Source organism: Heliangelus exortis, chromosome 25, assembly GCF_036169615.1.
Source record: "Heliangelus exortis chromosome 25, bHelExo1.hap1, whole genome shotgun sequence".
In the NCBI taxonomy this organism is placed as follows: Eukaryota; Metazoa; Chordata; class Aves; order Apodiformes; family Trochilidae; genus Heliangelus; species Heliangelus exortis.
Window position 1 is genome coordinate 1,105,008 of NC_092446.1, and position 16,720 is coordinate 1,121,727.

At 48.8% G+C, this 16,720-nt stretch overlaps 3 protein-coding genes across 3 annotated transcripts; 2 read left to right on the forward strand and 1 right to left on the reverse strand.

Annotated features, from left to right (window-relative positions):
• Positions 1-334: 334 nt before the first annotated feature.
• On the forward strand, positions 335-2,726 carry LOC139807510 (adenosine receptor A3-like). The gene is made up of 2 exons (XM_071768554.1): positions 335-1,386; positions 2,076-2,726. Exons 1-2 carry the CDS (start codon positions 1,037-1,039, stop codon positions 2,677-2,679), a joined length of 954 nt encoding a protein of 317 aa, XP_071624655.1. The 5' UTR covers positions 335-1,036; the 3' UTR covers positions 2,680-2,726.
• A 5,697-nt stretch (positions 2,727-8,423) lies between these two features.
• ATP5PB (ATP synthase peripheral stalk-membrane subunit b) lies at positions 8,424-11,468 on the reverse strand. Its single transcript, XM_071768555.1, has 7 exons — positions 11,314-11,468; positions 11,176-11,218; positions 10,641-10,786; positions 10,002-10,165; positions 9,470-9,595; positions 9,006-9,185; positions 8,424-8,572 (listed from the first exon to the last, which is right to left on the reverse strand). The coding sequence occupies exons 1-7, from the start codon at positions 11,339-11,341 to the stop codon at positions 8,501-8,503; spliced, it is 759 nt and encodes a 252-aa protein (XP_071624656.1). The 5' UTR covers positions 11,342-11,468; the 3' UTR covers positions 8,424-8,500.
• Positions 11,469-11,588: 120 nt separating this feature from the next.
• Positions 11,589-16,429, forward strand: WDR77 (WD repeat domain 77). Its single transcript, XM_071768553.1, has 10 exons — positions 11,589-11,771; positions 11,859-12,044; positions 12,130-12,271; positions 12,344-12,393; positions 13,008-13,078; positions 13,435-13,489; positions 13,750-13,821; positions 13,925-14,033; positions 14,412-14,480; positions 14,672-16,429. Exons 1-10 carry the CDS (start codon positions 11,615-11,617, stop codon positions 14,829-14,831), a joined length of 1,071 nt encoding a protein of 356 aa, XP_071624654.1. The 5' UTR covers positions 11,589-11,614; the 3' UTR covers positions 14,832-16,429.
• The last annotated feature ends 291 nt before the right edge of the window (positions 16,430-16,720 follow it).

Genomic DNA, 16,720 nt, shown 5'->3' on the forward strand with positions numbered 1-16,720 from the left:
GTTGGCACAGAGCTTCTTTACACTAATAAGGCACCATCCCCCTAATTATTTGCTTGCTGTTTGCTCATTCCTGGAGAGTGCACATTTCTATTTGTGCACAGGCTGGCAGGAGCTCACATCTGCATCCCAGTTCCATCTGGAAGGAGAGCAGCAGCTCCTTCCCTTCAGACCCAGATCCAGGAGCTGGGCACCACGCGCTGCCAGGCTGAGCTGCAGCGAGCAGATCTCAGCTGTCTCAGCTTTCACATCCTCTCCCCACTATTCCCCACCACTTCCCACATCTTTTCTTAGTTTCTCTGTCTTCTGTAAACAAAACAGAAGAAGGCAGGCCACTCTCTGACCACAGCTTTGCTGGCCATCATACTGGTTTCTGGTGGAAATGGGGGCTCTCGCTGGAAATGTCACCCGAATTATGGCAGTGTTCTTGTCAGAATGAGAAAGGTCCCAGTAAAAGGCATTTTTTGGCCATCTCAGGACATTAAATGGCATACCCTGAATTAAAGCAAGTACTGGATTTTAACAAAACACCCTTCTAATATACACTGGACTCCCTCATTTCCTACAGTGTCTGCAGAGAGATTATCTGGACTGATAAGTGGCAGTTTTGCACAATCAGCTCTAAGTTACCCCTTTCACACTTCTAAAACTGTGGCTGGGAAGAGGAAGCAGTTAAAGAGTTTGTTTATCAGTCACTGGTAAGCAGGCTTGTGGGAGCTTTGTCATTTTTTCCCCTTCAAAAACCTGATTTCCAAAGCACGTTATGGATCCTGGGCTGCTGAAGGGATGCTCTGAGCTTCGGGTGTGAGCAGAGCAGAGAAGACTTCCTGGAGGCTGAAATATTTGCATCTCTGGGGAAAGGCAACAGCTGATCTGCTGCCCGAGTGCCAAGGACAGGAAATACTGGCAGAGGTTTGAACACTGCAGTCACAGAACTGCTGAGCACGGGACAGAGGGGACAAATCACCCGGGAGGCCACCGATGCCCACGCTCCCTTCTGCAGCCCCAGCCAGGGTGGGAGCCTCTGCAGCAGCTTGCCATGCCCAACAGCAGCCTGGTGCTGAGCAGCCTGGATGGGATTTACATCGGGACAGAGTGCCTGGTTGCTCTGTTTGCCACTTTGGGTAACATCTTGGTCATCTGGGTGGTGAAGCTCAACTCCACCTTCCAGAACACCACTCTCTACTTCATCGCCTCCCTGGCACTGGCTGACATCTCCGTGGGGATCCTTGTCATGCCCTTGGCCATCGTGGTGAGCCTGGGCATCAGCGTTCACTTCCAGACCTGCCTGTTCCTGTGCTGCCTGATGGTGATGTTCACCAATGCCTCCATCTTCTCCCTCTTGGCCATCGCGGTCGACAGGTACCTGCGTGTGAAGCTGCCCACCAGGTGAGTGCTGGCCCTTTTCTGACAGATATTGACTCTGATCACATGCTCCAAAGGCACAGAGGAAACACCTGTGCCTGAAAACCCACCCGAGATGAACCATCCACAGCCATCCCTCTGCAGTCAGCAGCCCAGGGGACACCGGTGGCTCCGTGTCACTGCTGAGCAGGTCTGTGGTCCAAGAGCTGAATTCTTCAGCTGTGCAGTTAACTGTGCAGGATGCTGAGAGGGCTATAGATTTCTTCAAGGTGAGTCTTTTAAGTAAAATTCCTTAAACGTTTGCTGAAAATTCAAAAGAAGTAGCAGGCTTATTCAGGGCTAACTTAAGAAGCCGTTCACTTCTTCTGTGTGGAAAAGTAGGCAAGCTAGAAATGCAGAGCATCACCTGGAGCACAAAAGAAGTCAGATTATTTTAATCAGGAAAGGGCTTATAAAACTGAAGTGAGAATGGACAGTTTAGTCCTGCAAATGGCATAAAAAATGTAGAGCTCTCTTGTACATGCAAGAGAGCTAAGACATAAGATAGGACTGTGAAAAGCAGAATCTTTTCTGTATTTGGAGGAGCACTAAGATCATAGTGAAACAAGAAAAAAAAAAAAAACAGTAGAAAATACCCATTTATAAAGAGGGCAAGTCAAGCAGAGTTCAGCTTACATTTCTGTTTAACATGCCCTGGGTTTTCTTCCCAACAGATACAAAATAATCACGACAGAGAGGAGAGTTTGGTGGGCACTGGGTCTGTGCTGGTCTCTGTCTCTGCTGGTGGGATTGGTCCCCATGTTCGGGTGGAACAAGAGAGAACAAAGAAACTCTGACTTGATCAGGTGTCGATTCACCTCTGTGATGAGCATGGACTACATGGTGTATTTTGGCTTCTTCTCATGGACCCTGATCCCTCTGCTCATCATGAGTGCTCTGTACGCTGAAATCTTCTACATCATCCGCACGAAGCTCAGCCAGGGGACACCCAGTGTGAGAGGGGCTGGGGGGTTTTATGGGCAGGAGTTCAGGACAGCCAAATCCCTGGCACTTGTTCTCTTCCTCTTTGCCATATCCTGGCTGCCTCTCTGCATTATAAACTGTGTTGCCTATTTTCACCCCGAGTGTCAGATCCCCCCGTACTTGATGTACCTGGGAATCCTCTTATCCCATGCCAACTCTGCCATGAACCCCGTTGTCTATGCTTGCAAGATAAAGAAATTCAAAACCACATACCTGTTCATTTTAAGGACCTACATCCTGTGCAAAAAACCAGGCCCTGTTCTTAGAGGACAATCAACAGAGCAACAATCATAAATAAACAGCAAATGTTGACCTGCCAGTGTCTAACAGACCACTGATAAACCACTCTGGTAAGAAACTCATGGGAAAACAGAGAAAAATAATAAAAAAATATAAATATATGGAAAATACAGATCTCAAGCCTACTTCAAAATACAAGTCCGAATACATATTTTTATTAAATCATTTTAAAATACAGAACAGATACTAGAGACAAATTTTGTCCAGTGTTGTGGATTTTTTTTTTCTATAAGGATTGACTGGGTGCACTGAAAACCAGGCTGAGTGTGCTCTTTGCTGTTGGTACCCAGCAGTTTGCAGTGCAGCCATGTCCTCACTGACTGCTCTTACACCCTTTGTCTTCTCTGTCGTTTTGGGCTATAAATTTGAAGTCTGGTCAACTTGTGCTGCAGTCAGTGTTGCCCCATTTTTATGAGTAATAATAAACATTAAACTGATTTTATATTCATTCAGCCTGCTCTTCTCTCATGACAGTCAGGAAAAGCAGCCTGCAGGAGACCTCCAGACTGTTTTAATCATCTTCTTGATTAGGCTGGTGCAGGAATTGCAGTAAATATCACCCCCCAGCTCACACTGCCTGTTTTTAGGGAACATGGGTCAACCTGAAAAAGGGTCATTAAAGCCCAGGGTATTTTTCTCCATCTTTAAATAACAAAAGTCATCCAGAAAGAGCAGAAAGGGGAGCACATCATTCCCTTGGTTATCTCAGAAAGTCCTGGCAGCTGCTCCTTTAGCTGAGATCAGAGATCCCAATTTATTTTCTGATGTAACCCCTGTCACTGGCCAGAGCTCTGCCCTGCTCAGAGTTCAGCTCCGTTCACAGAGAAGGAAGCCACTGACCAAGAACTTCCGAAGGATTTTGCTGCACGGTCGCAAATCCAACAGAAAAGCAGAAAATTATTCACGAGACCGAGGGGCAGCGAACTTCGGGTCTGAATTTCTGGGCAGGAAAGAGGCAGCAGCACCCGCGGAGCTCCCGCTCCCCCCCGCCCGGAGCTCCGACGCGGATCCGTGCTGCCCCCGGGCGGCAGGACCGGCCCAGCTCCTCCGAACCGGGCCTCGGAACCCAGCCTCGGAACCCCCTCGAATGCAGATTCGGCTCCCTGGAGGCTGCAAGTCCGATCCACGTCTCCTGCCCAAGAGATTCCCCCGGGGCAGTTCTGGCAGTACCGGACCGAATCGGAACCTCCCTGATGGCCATGGACCAGGAGGCTCCCGGAGCCCCCAGCGCTGCTGAGGCAGCGGAAATTCGGTTCCGATCCGTCCGTGCAGGACAGAGGGGGAGGACCCAGCCTCGGAACACGAACCTCCTGCCCTGGGCACATGCAGAGAAACTGCTCTGAGGCTGCGGAGTTCCAGAGGTTTTTCCCCCCCAGCTCATGGCAAAGGGATGATCTTTACCTCTTCAATGTGAGAACGTGTGTGGGAAACAGGACGTGAATTAACAGTGCCAGAACTTGGGGCAGCCAGAGAGTCCTTGAGCATTTCTTATATGTGACCCAGCCAGGAAATAGGTATTTACATGAAAACATTTCATTACCATAATACCAAAAAATAACTAATCAGAGCATTTGGCAATTTAAAAAAAATTAAAATTAAAAAAAAAAAGACAACCATAAAAATGCAAAATGCTACCATCTGTAAAAGGGAAACACGAGGGCACGACATGAGTAGATGGATAAACTTCCATTTTTCAGTTTTCAGGTAGTTCAAAGCAAGAGCAAACACACAAAGGAAATGTCACAACTGCATTGCAAGGACTCTCTGAGGTTTCTACAGAGGAGGAACTACAGCACAAAAAGCATTCTGTCCACAGCTACTGGCAGGCAGTCTGGAACAGGAGACATTAGTTTCCCCTTGTATCTATAAAATGAGCTGAAGTTACACACAGCAGTGCTGGCATTGCTCAGAGCACTACAGGCCTTGATCCAATGTCCCAGGAGCATTTGGGGTGCACCAGTACCTTCATTTCACCAGAAACTTCACCATCACACGGGTGTCTGACGCCGATGGAAAGCCACGGTGGAGTAGGCAGCCTCAGTCTGGGGAAGTGGAAGAAGCCACAGGCATCAGAGAGTGTGCAAGCATCCTACCCCACCATGAGTTTCCTCTTTTTAATTTGTCTTCAAAGCCACAGTCCCAGTCTGTCCCAGCCCTGTTGTCAGACCAGCTCAGGATCCTGGGTTGATGCTGCATTAGGGTCTTCCAAAGAATCAATGACAGGGACTGAAGAAATGCTTGCCCTTTAAAAAGGTGTTTCCCTAACGTGCCTCACTAGGGATTTAGTTAAGCCCCAGAACCCTGGGAATAGATGGTGAGTGTAGCATCTGAGCCCTGGCATAGCAGAGAAAGGATCTTTCCTGCTGCTGCCCAGGTAATGCTTGAGTTTTGCAAGAACAAGCCCTTTTTCTCCCCCCTCCCTCCTAAATTAATATTTATCAAGAATCTGAAATCTCTGTGTAAAGTGTTAGAAAAAAAAGTTGTGACCCTTACCTGGGTGTCCTTAGCAGGTTCCTCAGTCACTCTCTGGAAGGGAACTTGTGAATTTTGGGAGGATCTCTTATACCCTAGGAAGGAGAGGGACATCAGTCTCAGCTGCCTGAGGGGGACAGCAGTTTGGGAGGCTCAGGGGGGTGACACTGCTCTGGGTTCATGGCTTGGACCTTCACTGCCCAGGGAGCAGCTGGGCAGCCCAGGCAGGAGAGCAGCTCAGTCCATGCACACCTCCTGGAAGTGCCTGGGCTAAGATGGAAGCAGCTCCTGGACCTGGTGAGAACTCAGGGTGGCCAGATGAGACAAAAAAAACCAACAAACCAAACCCAAACCTAAGCAGTGCTTAGCTAATTCTTCCACAAAAACAGCCTGCCAGATGATCCATGGAGTTACTGCCAGGAATGACCTGTCCATCAATACACTTAGTTCAAGAGAGACAAAACTCCAGCCTCTTTCAATGGAACTTCTACAGAAGTTTGAAACCTTAGTGCTGGGAGATGCAGCCCAAAGAGCATAAAAATCAGCTCCATCCACTCTGAGGTGAGCAGCACGAGATGCTAAACACTCCTCAGCCACCAGGTCTGCATCATCCTGCTCCCCACATTCCCTCTACTGTGCCACTTACTTTTTCTGAAGAGGTGGATGATTAAAAAAAGCAGAACAGTCACCAGGATGCCAGAGACAAAGGCTAAGGATATGTAGAGTATCTCAGGGCTGTTGATACACAGAAACTCGTGTCAGAATTACAAGTTTTAACAGAGCTGTTGAAGAATCAGTAGGTCTCAAATTCACCAAACTTCATGAAATGTAGCACATCATTTATCCCAGGCCTCATGAGACAGAGCTGTTTATCTGCATTAGGCATCACCATGCCTGAAATTCCTACTGCACAGACTAGGAAATTCTACACAACCTTCATAAAATGTATTGCATCTGTGACTCCTCCCTCAGGGAGGGAGCAGGAAATTTGTGTCTGAAGTCAGGAAATAAAGGTGGAGCATTTACTTATCAATCCAGCATTTGTGTTCTGAACCTTTAAAGTCAGACATGGGGGAACACACCGTGGTGTGCACAGTGACTGTAGTGGGAACAGGCTCTGGTGGAACTGTAAGCAAACAGGAAAAGAAATAAATCAAAACCTGGTTTTCAAATACGTTAATTTCTTCAGTAATATTACAAGCAACAAGAGCTACATAAAGCCATGCACCTATTCAAGTCAGTTTTATTTTAAGCATGGCACATCCCTGCCAGAGGGCTGAAAGTAACAGAAAAATGAAATTATTCATATTTTATCACTGCCCCAGAGGAGCCTTTAGCAGTCAGGCTGCTCTTCCCCAGACACATCTCCTGCTGAGCTACCCCTTGAGTCAGGACAACAGCAGCCTGGTGAAGAACTTCATCTATGGAAATTCTTTGACTAAGAAAATACCTGTATTTGCTTTGGAGGGGTTATCTCCCATCCTCTCCAAACACTAATGAACAGCAAGAGGAGCTAAAAGGAAGCAGGGGGGAGGAAAGGTTATACTTATGTATGTACAGACACCCTTAGAGCAAAACAAACCTATCACCAGCTCCTAACTCAGACTTAATTTAGTTTTTAGCAGTGTTTCAGACGTCTTAATCCAACTGGCACAAAGCCAGAGCAGCAAACTGGCAATTTCCCAGCACAAATCCTGCTTCCTGCTGTCTCACTCCTGGTGATGCACGTGCACAGGCACCACTGGGGTCAACGAGCTGCTCTATGGGCTGTATTTAATCCCTAAAAACCACCCAGACTGCTATTTTTGCAGGAGATGGAACTGAGTGAACCTTATGAGCATTTTCATGATCAGAAGCAGCTTTTTTTTTTTTTTTTTCTTTTGACAAAATGCCCCTTCAAGTTTCGATGTCTGAGGTTACACTATCCCCACCCAAGCAGACACAGCACCTTTCTTCTCCAATCTGGGGATGGAATCTCAGAGATAAGGAATCACCAATCTGCTCCAGAACTCCCACCCTGGGGTCACTACACAGCTTGCAGAGCACAGCATGGAGCAGCTGACAGAAACACCCAACCAAACAACCCCTTCCCCACTGCTGTCACCTGCACACCCATCACTGCCCAGGAGAGCTCCCCAGCCCCTGCACTGCCCCTGCAATAAATAAAATAAATAGAAATAGGGACAGAAATAAATTAAAAACCAGGAGGGTGACAGGGCTGCACCTCACCTCACACCTCAGAGCTGCTGGTAGGAAACTCCTGGAGCCTTCTCACAGCTTCACTGCTTGCTGGGTGAGATGAATCTGTGTCAAACTTGTTAAAGCTCGAGTGTCAGTCAAGTGTGGGGCTACACAAAAATGGAAGTTGAGCAACTTCACTTTTTATTTGGAAAAAAACCAAAACCAACCCAACAACAAACCAACCAAAAAAACAACAAACCCCCAGGAAACTGACACACACCTGCATTCTCAGGAACTGATCTAAGATAGAAGGCAGCTGCAGTTAGCTCACCTTATTAAAGTTCTGACCTGACAAGAATGCCTTTTCTGCTGAGCTGTTGCACTGAAAGCTGTAACCACGGTGCTGTTTTACTGACACCACTAAAAATGATGATTTTCCTACTGCAGCACCAGTCCCCATAAAATAAAAGCACATTAGCACACCCTAATCTCTTAACTTTGCTAAATAAACCACTTCCCAACACCAAGGAGACTACACATAGGTGGGGCATTAGAGAAATAACATTCTTCTGGGAACAGCTCCCTGTAAAATGAAAAGTACAAGCCTTGAACTGTGTGTTATCATAATGCACATCCAGTATTTTCCTTGTTGCATGAGAAAAGACCAGCTTTTTTCCTATGAAAAATCAGGAAAAAATCCCCTCCCTTTAGAATAAACTCATCCATTTCACTGTTTTAAAATTAATATGGTCAGGGTTCAGTTGAAGCCAAGTTTTCTGGTAGCTTTTGATGTGTTTCCTGCCAGCTACATCCTCTTCCACAGGACAGGAAGGTGCTTTCATCAATATTTGAAGCTTTGTTATGAAAGTGGTTTTGTTCAGTCAATTTTAAAGATTCAGACACTCATTCAGAGCACCTGCAAGTACCAGATGAGGTGAATGGGGGCACGAGCACTCATTCTGATATCAGAACTTACGCTGACAGAAGATACCTATAGGTCTGCAGAGGTTGTGTGAGTGACCTGCCTGTTTCTAACACACAAGTGAAATCACTGTTGCTACTGCTAGTGAAAGACAGCAGAGTGGTTGGTGGGTTTGTCTGTTTAATGACACTTTAGAACCATACAGTCTGAACATGAGGGACGGGGCAGGGATCACCGTGGTTACGCTGCCACCCGCGCGCTCTTCGACAGCGCCTTGAGGTCCAAGATGCACTTGGCAATGCTCTCCTTCTGCTGCAAGAGAGAGAGAAACAGCTTTGAGGAGCTGAAACGAGCAAAATGTACACCCTAAAGCAGTTCTGATATCCCTTTGAGACCCATAAAACGAGCTACAGGCTACCCCAAAGCAGGCCCAGCAGGAGCCATCAGCACGCAGAGCTGGTGATGGATTTTTCTGTTCTGTTTCATTCCCTGAGGAGGCCCAGAGCCCACCCGCAGCCCTTGAACTGCCAGGGTTTTACACACACAATTCCCTGCCCTGCTGCCCATATATTTTATCACCAGTTCAGCTCCGTGCTGACACCATGAACACTGTGACCAAACCAGAGGGCTTGCTGGCTCCTGCTCAGCCACCCAGAGCTGACCCCATCCCCTCCAGGAGCCGGGAGCACCGGGCAGGAAGCGTTTGTACAAACTGAGAGGTAAAGCAGAGGAGAAGCCCCGGTACCTGCTGAGGGGTGATGCTCTGAACAACACTTTTCTCCACCCACTGAATCATGTGATCTTGCTCTTTCTGGCGTTTCAGGGTCTGCATGGCCACCTGGTAGTCCAGCCTCTTCTTCACCTCGTTGTACACGGTGAGGAGCCGCTCCCGGTAATTGGTCTCCAGCAGCATGGCCACGTTGTTCTGCAGAGAGGGAGCCAGGGGCCTTGTGCTGGGTGGAGGAGAAAGCAGCAGCACAACTCCTGCTGCAGAAAAGGGATCTGGAGCAGGGGCTGGAACGGGACTTGGGCAGAAACCTGAGAGGCCCCAAGGTGGAGCAGAGAGCAGGGAACGAAGGGAAGGGCGGGGCGGAGGAGGGTGGGGTGGGGTGGGGCAGGGGAGGGCGGGGCAGGGGAGGGCGGGGCAGGGGAGGGCGGGGCAGGGGAGGGCGGGGCAGGGGAGGGCGGGGCAGAGCTTTAGCTCCATACCCGTTTAGCATCAAAGAGGTAACTCCTCCCCTCCAGCCTCCACTGCTCCTTCTTCTCCTCCTCTATCGCCGTCTCCAGAGCTTTCATAGCTTCATTTTTAACCTCTAAAGCTTTGGAGACTTTCTCCTGAAAGAAGCAACAACAACAAGAAAGACACTTTCAGAATGAAAGGAAGGTGCAAAGGAAACAAGCTCTGTGCCACTACCTTGTGGAGTTCTGCTCTAAGGTTTGAGCAGTGCCTGCAGAAAGCAGATTGTGGCAGGGCTGAGGTTCTGGGTGGCAGAACAGGAGGATGAGGGCTCACAATCAATCACCCTTTGAAAAACAATCAGTTCTGCTGCTGTGATAAGTTTTACTTTTGGGAATCACCTAACAATTCCAAAAGGAGGTCTGAAACAAACTTCATTTCATCAGCATTCTGAAGACAGCAGGCTCAGGTTTCTGACGTTCTGACACAGCATTTATTTTAGCAACTGAGCAGATAACCCAGAGCAGTCATTAGCTACTACAGAGTTAGACTGGAGTTTGTTACCTCATTAAGTTTGTCAGCAAAAGCTGCTACATCACCCCCGAATTTCTTTATGGCATAGATGATGACTGATAAGATGCACATGGATGCAACTGTCTCGTGGTTAACTACATAGATTTCCTTAGAGAGCAAATAAAGCACCAGTCCAGTCCCCAGCATGTAAGGTCCTGAAATAAAACCAAGCAGCATTATTTGTACAAAGCATGAGGAGACTCACTCAAGAGGTAGCTACTTTAAGGCTTGCAATATCAGGAAGTTTCTCTTTTACCACAACCAACACCAAAAACCCAACTCCCCCCAGGGTGTTTCACCAGAAGTGGAAGAAATTTGCACCCTGCATGGGACCTGCTGCTTCTGCTAATTCAGGAGCAGGCAAAAATCTCTGTTAAAAGGTTCTGAGGGTCACCAGGCAAACAAATCTCCCTGCAAGGCCAAGCTCATGACAGCTTTCAACCTTTTTTAAGAGCACAGGTGCCAACCTTTAAACCCAGGGAGCTCTGTGCTGGCTCATTCCTCACAACCTCCTGCACATGCAAACAATCATTTTCCCTTATTTATCAGCTTTTCCTAAGCCTAAAGTAATGAAGAGAGCTAACTAAGCATAACCAAACACACATTAAAAATAAAAAAGTATATATTAACCTGTAACTCCTGTTTTAGGATAGAGGAACTGGAAAAACTCCTCGGGGATCAAACCATGGCGGACTTCTCCTCCTTTCTCAGGCAGAGGTGGCAAAGGAGCCAAAGCCTCCCGAGTTGTATGCAGTGTCCTTGTGGTGTGCAATACACTAGAAACAGCGACATAGTTTCCATTAAGGTTTTTAACGTGAAAAAACCCAAACAACAAATCAAACCCAACCCAGCCCCAGGCGTAGCTGAGGCTCAGACCCATCTCCCATGGCAGCACTGGCTGGACACGCCTCCCCTCAGCAGGGGTGGGACTTGGTAACCTCCAGAGCCTCCTTCTCAACCTTCTCACTCTATTTTATAAGCCCGGAACGTTACTTTAAAAGAGAACGACAAAAGCCCTGCATAATATTATTTCAAAACAAACGCTGGCAGGTTCCTGGGAGCCCAGGCAGTAAGAGGAGGAGCAGCCGGGCCAGCCCCCGGCACACCGGGCCCTCTGTGGGCCTGGGTCAGAACCCCCAGCACCCCCCGGAGGGGCTGTACTCACCCCAGGGTAACGGGAGGCGGCAGAGTCCGCAGCGCGGCCGGGGCTGAGGGGGGAGAGAAGCGGAGGAGCGCGTCAGGAGAGGCCTCAGCCAGGACAAACCCCCCCACCCCGGGGAGACAGCGCTCCCCTTCCACTCACCGACACGGAGAACCAGGCGGGAGAGCATGGCGGGGGCGGGACCGGGACGGCGAGCAGAACCGGGGCTGGTACCGGTACCGGGTCAGCAGCGGCGGCGACTCCGAACGCTTCGTCCCGGTGACCGCCGGCCGCCTCCGCACCAAGATGGCGGCGGTGCGGGTTCTCGCGAGAGTTGGGGCGGATCCCGCGGGCTCTCGCGAGAGGAGGCGGCGGCGGGGGCGCGCGCGCGCGGCGGGAGCACGTGGGGCGGTGCCGGTCCGGTCCTGGTCCCGGTCCCGGTCCCGGTCCCTCCGCTGCAGCCATGGAGGAACCGCCGCCCCAGCAACCCCCACCGACCCCCGCAACCCCCGCAGCCCCGGCCGGCTGCGGAGAGGCCGAGACCGGACCCGAGTGGAACATTCCCCCCAACGCGCCCGCATGCATGGAGCGGCACCTGGAGAGAGCGCACTACCGAGCGGGTAACGGGGCAGCGGCACCGGCACCGGAACCGGGACTGGGAGCGGTGTCGGGCACTCACCGGGAATCTCTGCCTTCCTCTCCTGCAGACGGGGCCTTGCTGCTGGGAGCCTCGGGGCTAAGCGGGCGCTGCTGGACCGGTTCCCTTTGGGTCTTCGCCGACCCCCGGCGAGCCCCCAGCGAGGGCTTCTGCACCGCCGGCGTCCAGACCGAGGCGGGGGTCGCCGACCTGCGCTGGGTGGCTGACAGGGGCATCCTGGTGGCCTCCGACTCCGGTAAGAACGGGGATCCCATCCCCTGAGGTGGGTGAACCCCCCCACCCGTCCCCAGCCAACCCGGGTGGGTTCCCCCCCTCCCCAGGCGCCGTGGAGCTGTGGGAGTTGGACGAGAACGAAACCCTGATCGTCAACAAGTTCTGTAAATACGAGCACGATGACATCGCGGTGGCAGTGTCCGTCCTGGCCGGCAGCACCCAGGCTGTCAGCGGGGGCAGGGACTTCTGGTGAGTGTCCCCAACCCTGCTGCCTTGTCCCAGGGCCGGCCCGGACACTGACCCACTCGTTCTTGTCCCCAGCGTGAAGGTCTGGGACCTGCCCCAGCAGACGGTGCTGCACTCCTACAGAGGTGAGTGTCCCCTGGCCCCCCCACAGCATCACTGCTCATCTCCTGTCCCCCAAACCACTCTTGGGATTGTCACCTCATGTTTGTCTGACGCCCCTCTGTGGGGTTCCTGGCACAGCCTTACTTCTTTCTACTTGATTCCTCCCCACAAAACAAATGCTGTAAGGATTACTTTGCCTGGCACCTCTCAAGTGTATTTCAGAGTATTTCTTCTTTAGTGGGATCTTCCTTCCACCTGGGTGACTCTGCCATCCGTACCCATCCTTGTTTGGAACAGCAGCTCCTTGGGGATGACAGACTCTGGGGAGGTGGTACCCTGGCCTTTAGGCTCAGCAGAGGTTGTGTTTTGCTTTATCCTCTCCCCCGGCTCCTGGATAACTGAGCTCTTGTCTGGAGAGGCTCAGAGCTGTCTGTGGCACTGGGACTTGGCTGCAGTGCTTGGAGGGGGCAGCTCATCACTTGGGTAGGAAGCAGCTGACTGGTGCTGAGTGGAAGTTGAGGCTGTATCAGGGCATGAGCTCCTCTTGTTATTCTGCTGCTCTGCACAGCTCCTTGGGAATGTTCAGGGAAGTTGGATGCAGTCTCTGAGGCTCTTTCTCCTTTTGTGGTTTTGGTAGCTCACTCGGATGCAGTGACCTGTGTGGCTGCCAGTCCTGACAAGGACACTGTGTTCCTGTCCTGTGCTGAGGTAAAGCTTCATCTCTATCTCAATCTCTGTGATAAAAATGAGGTTTAATTTTAGTTACTTACAGGTAAATGCACTTACTGAGAAACTGCCTATTGTGTTACAAGCTGTGTTATGCCCATGTTCAGTCTGCTAAGTTGCTAACCCACTCCCCAGGCTGATTTCTAGAGGTTCCCACTGAAATGTGCTTGGGCTGTTCTGGGGAGGAGTGTAGGAGCTGACTGACAGTTAATGGAAGCATCATTTAACAAAAAGGAAGAGGTGGTGTGGGTTTGAGTGTGGGTCAGGGGGGGTCAGTCCCCCTGAAGAAATTGTAAAAGAAATAAATTGTAAAAAATTGATTTACTTTGGATTTATAGGATGGCAGAACTTTACTCTGGGACACCAGATGCCCAAAACCAGCTACTCGAATTGGTATGTTCCTGCATGCAGTCACTGCTTGTGCCTGAGCTTTTGTTGGAATAAAATTATTTTATGCCTGACTTCTCTATGTCTAACTTGAGGTCAGATGATCTGACCATTTGGGCAGAAAATCTTGTTAAAGCCTGAGGAAACCTAGCACTGTCACAGAAGGACAATAAGCTTTTCATTACTCACCTTGGTGCAGTAGCACTGCTGAGTAGTGCAGGAATGTCTTTGTGCCTTTTCACTCATCCCAATTTATTTACTCACAGTTTGCAGTGCCTGTAATTACCTCCCTACCTCAGTCACGTGGCATCCACAGAAAAGTGATACTTTTGTTTTGGGTAAGAAGTGATCTTTTTATATAACTTTCACTAGACAGATCAAGGTCTTTCTTTTCACGTGATGATTTTGCTAATAACCTCATTGTCCCTTCCTCTCTTTCAGGTGATGAAAATGGAACAGTTGCACTAGTAGACACCAAGAATCCTGATTCTGCCCCCAGCTCCACTGTGCATACCCGACCCATCACAGGATTTGCATTCTCTGCACACAGGTACAGTGGTGATACACACAGAGCACACAACGTGTTACACACACAGCATCACACTTCTGATTCAGACACAAGAAGTGTCTGAATGTACATGGAAACACTTTTGCAGTATTCAGAGCCAGTGACCCACTCACTGGGGGGATTTTTCTAATTACAATTCTAATTAGCTTGGAGCAGGATTGCTCACTGATGCTAGCAGGATGTTCCTGCCTGGCATGATGGCAACCTGCCAAATGACAACAAAATAATTTCCCTAAGATTTGGTGTCTGTTAATTCACTGCACTGGGGTCAGGCTCACTGGGAAATCTGCTTTTCACAAGGCTCTCCCTGAGGCTTTCTTGTATATGATTGTTCTAACCATGGTCTCATCTCTCCTCCAGCTCACCCTTGCTGGCTTCCATCAGTGAAGACTGCTCAGTAGCTGTCCTTGACTCAGACCTCTCAGAGGTGTAAGTAGCAGACAGACTGTATTCACTACTCTGTTTGTCTTGCTGGCTTCTCATTAAGTGATTTATCCATGTGCTGAGTGGCAGATGAAAATACTCCTTGAATAAGGGAGCATCATCCTAGCAAGCCAGCAGCTGGGAATTGCAGGAGCCCATTGGTGCCCTGGGGCTGATGCAGTGTTTGTGTTTTCCAGGTTCAGAAACCGTTCTCATCGAGACTTTGTGAAAGGTTTGTCCTGGTCCCCCTCAGACAATGCCTTGCTCACTACAGTGGGATGGGATCATCAGGTTTTACATCACACTGTCCCCATGCCAACTGGTGAAGCTTCTGGAGTCAACTGTGTAAAAGAATAGTTTTATAAACTCATGGTCCAGATTCCTTCTTGGCGTTACTTTGATTCTGCTGCAGTCAAAGCTGTGTGTGAGCTGGGGTGGGTATGGTCTGTTGTCTGCCTTGAAGCTTGTGACTAAGAAGGCTCCCTTAGTAATTTTGAATTAGGCATTAAGTTAGTTACAAACTAAGCTTTACTCTCATCCCAGGAGTTGGCTTCACCTGTGATAAGACATTGGTATTTTACCCAGAAAAAAATTGACTTCAGGCACAGAGGAGACTTGGAGACACAGGAATTAGGGATCGTTAAAAAAAGTGAAAATCAAGACCTGATCCTCCCTCAGTTCCCCAGATCACCCATGGAATTAATAGCAACATGTTTTGGGAGAGGTTGAACACCCCCACCTCGTGTTAGCTGGATACTCGAGGCTCAGCCCTTGAGGAAAATTCTTTTTTTTTTGGCTCTGTAAATCAATTCTTCCAGCTGCATGAGTCGTGGTCTTACAGCATTTAAAGACTGGAAGGGTCCCTTCTGCAGCACGTGGTTCAGAGGGTTGGTGTCAGTACCTGTCAGCTTGGATCCTCTGGTTAATGCTCCCCTAACGAGTACTGGAGTGCCAGTGCTTGGTCTGAGGAGCTGTGAGGTGAGGATCCAGCACCTCTGTGATCATCCATGAGCTGCTCAAGTTCCAGCACCCCTGGAATGCTCAGCTGGATCCCAGGGGCTGTTTCTGTAGCACACTGAAGGCAGCAGTGTGACATCAGGTTTCATCTCCTCTGTGCTGAAGGCAACTTACTCAAAAGACCTGTGAACAAGAGTTTATGTAAAGGAAAAACTGGACTAAAGACTTCAGTTTTCATTTGCTTGCTTCTATAAACAGACTGCTTGGTGGTGAGACTCCTGATGCACTTGTGAGGAGTGACATTTTTCTGCTGGAGACTGAGGGGACCAAGCATTCCCATAATCTCCAAAGCAGACCACATAATCCTTAGAGGTGTTTTTTGTACTATTCCAACATACCTTTCAAACTAAACTGCTTCCTTGGAACATATTTAAAAAAGAAAAAAAAAAAAAAAATCCTTGCTCTGCATGCATTGCCACTGCTCTGGATATGCCTTGGTCTGGCCTAGTATTTCCTAGACAGAATAAAGTAGGTCCTGACTAATGAAACAAAAAGTACTACTGAAATTAATTTAATTCCTGTTTTTTAAGCATGACAGCAACACTAAAGACGACTTCTAGTGAGCTTGTCCCTGCATAAACATAGGTTTTAGATGATTTAAATTATGCATAGCCCAGAGTTAATTTTTAGGCAGACTAAGCTGTCCCAGACTACTTTTCTGACACTTTTTAAATCTCATTTGCTGCTTTTTCAATTCTTATGTCATACAGATGTTCACAGATCAAACTTTGATCTAGAGCAGAGTATGACAGGGTAAATTATTATAAGAACTGTCAAGTTTCCTCAAAAGCACCCCTTGAGCAACCAAAAAATTACCTGTTACAGACCATTGGTGGTGTACTGAACTGAAACGGGTCCTTTGTGAAAAAGTTTGTGAAAAACTTGTCTTGGAAAAAGCAGAAGACTGTTTTTAAATAAATCATAGTTTTCATATGTAACTGGGTATGTTTCACCAGGCCACTTCTGTAGTGTTCAGAGCCAGCTGAGATCATCCCCCCCAGTCAAAGCTGTGATTTCAGTCCCTGAAATTAAAACTGTTGTTAAATAAACGTGCACTGTGTTGCTCTTCAGTGCTAGGGTGCTGTGGTTCTTCAGCACTAGTGCAAGGCAGGCTCTAAGTCCTGCTTGTTTTCAGGATGCTTTTCTTTCCACAACTTGGAAGTAGGATTTCCGTGGTGCAGAGCTAGAAAGAAAAGTCTCAAATATCAAGCATTAAACCACGTTAAGTT

Excerpts from the sequence above, each read along its gene's own strand:
- LOC139807510 (XM_071768554.1), top strand. The coding sequence starts at position 1,037 with ATGCCCAACAGCAGCCTGGTGCTGAGCAGCCTGGATGGGATTTACATC. Across the intron at positions 1,387-2,075 it reads CGTGTGAAGCTGCCCACCAG|ATACAAAATAATCACGACAG; the intron begins GTGAGTGCTGGC and ends TCTTCCCAACAG.
- ATP5PB (XM_071768555.1), bottom strand. The coding sequence starts at position 11,341 with ATGCTCTCCCGCCTGGTTCTCCGTGTCG. Across the intron at positions 9,596-10,001 it reads TTGCTGACAAACTTAATGAG|GAGAAAGTCTCCAAAGCTTT; the intron begins GTAACAAACTCC and ends TGCTTCTTTCAG. Across the intron at positions 9,186-9,469 it reads ACCTCTTTGATGCTAAACGG|AACAACGTGGCCATGCTGCT; the intron begins GTATGGAGCTAA and ends CCCTCTCTGCAG.
- WDR77 (XM_071768553.1), top strand. The coding sequence starts at position 11,615 with ATGGAGGAACCGCCGCCCCAGCAACCCCCACCGACCCCCGCAACCCCC. Across the intron at positions 14,034-14,411 it reads TTTGCATTCTCTGCACACAG|CTCACCCTTGCTGGCTTCCA; the intron begins GTACAGTGGTGA and ends TCTCTCCTCCAG. Across the intron at positions 14,481-14,671 it reads GACTCAGACCTCTCAGAGGT|GTTCAGAAACCGTTCTCATC; the intron begins GTAAGTAGCAGA and ends TGTGTTTTCCAG.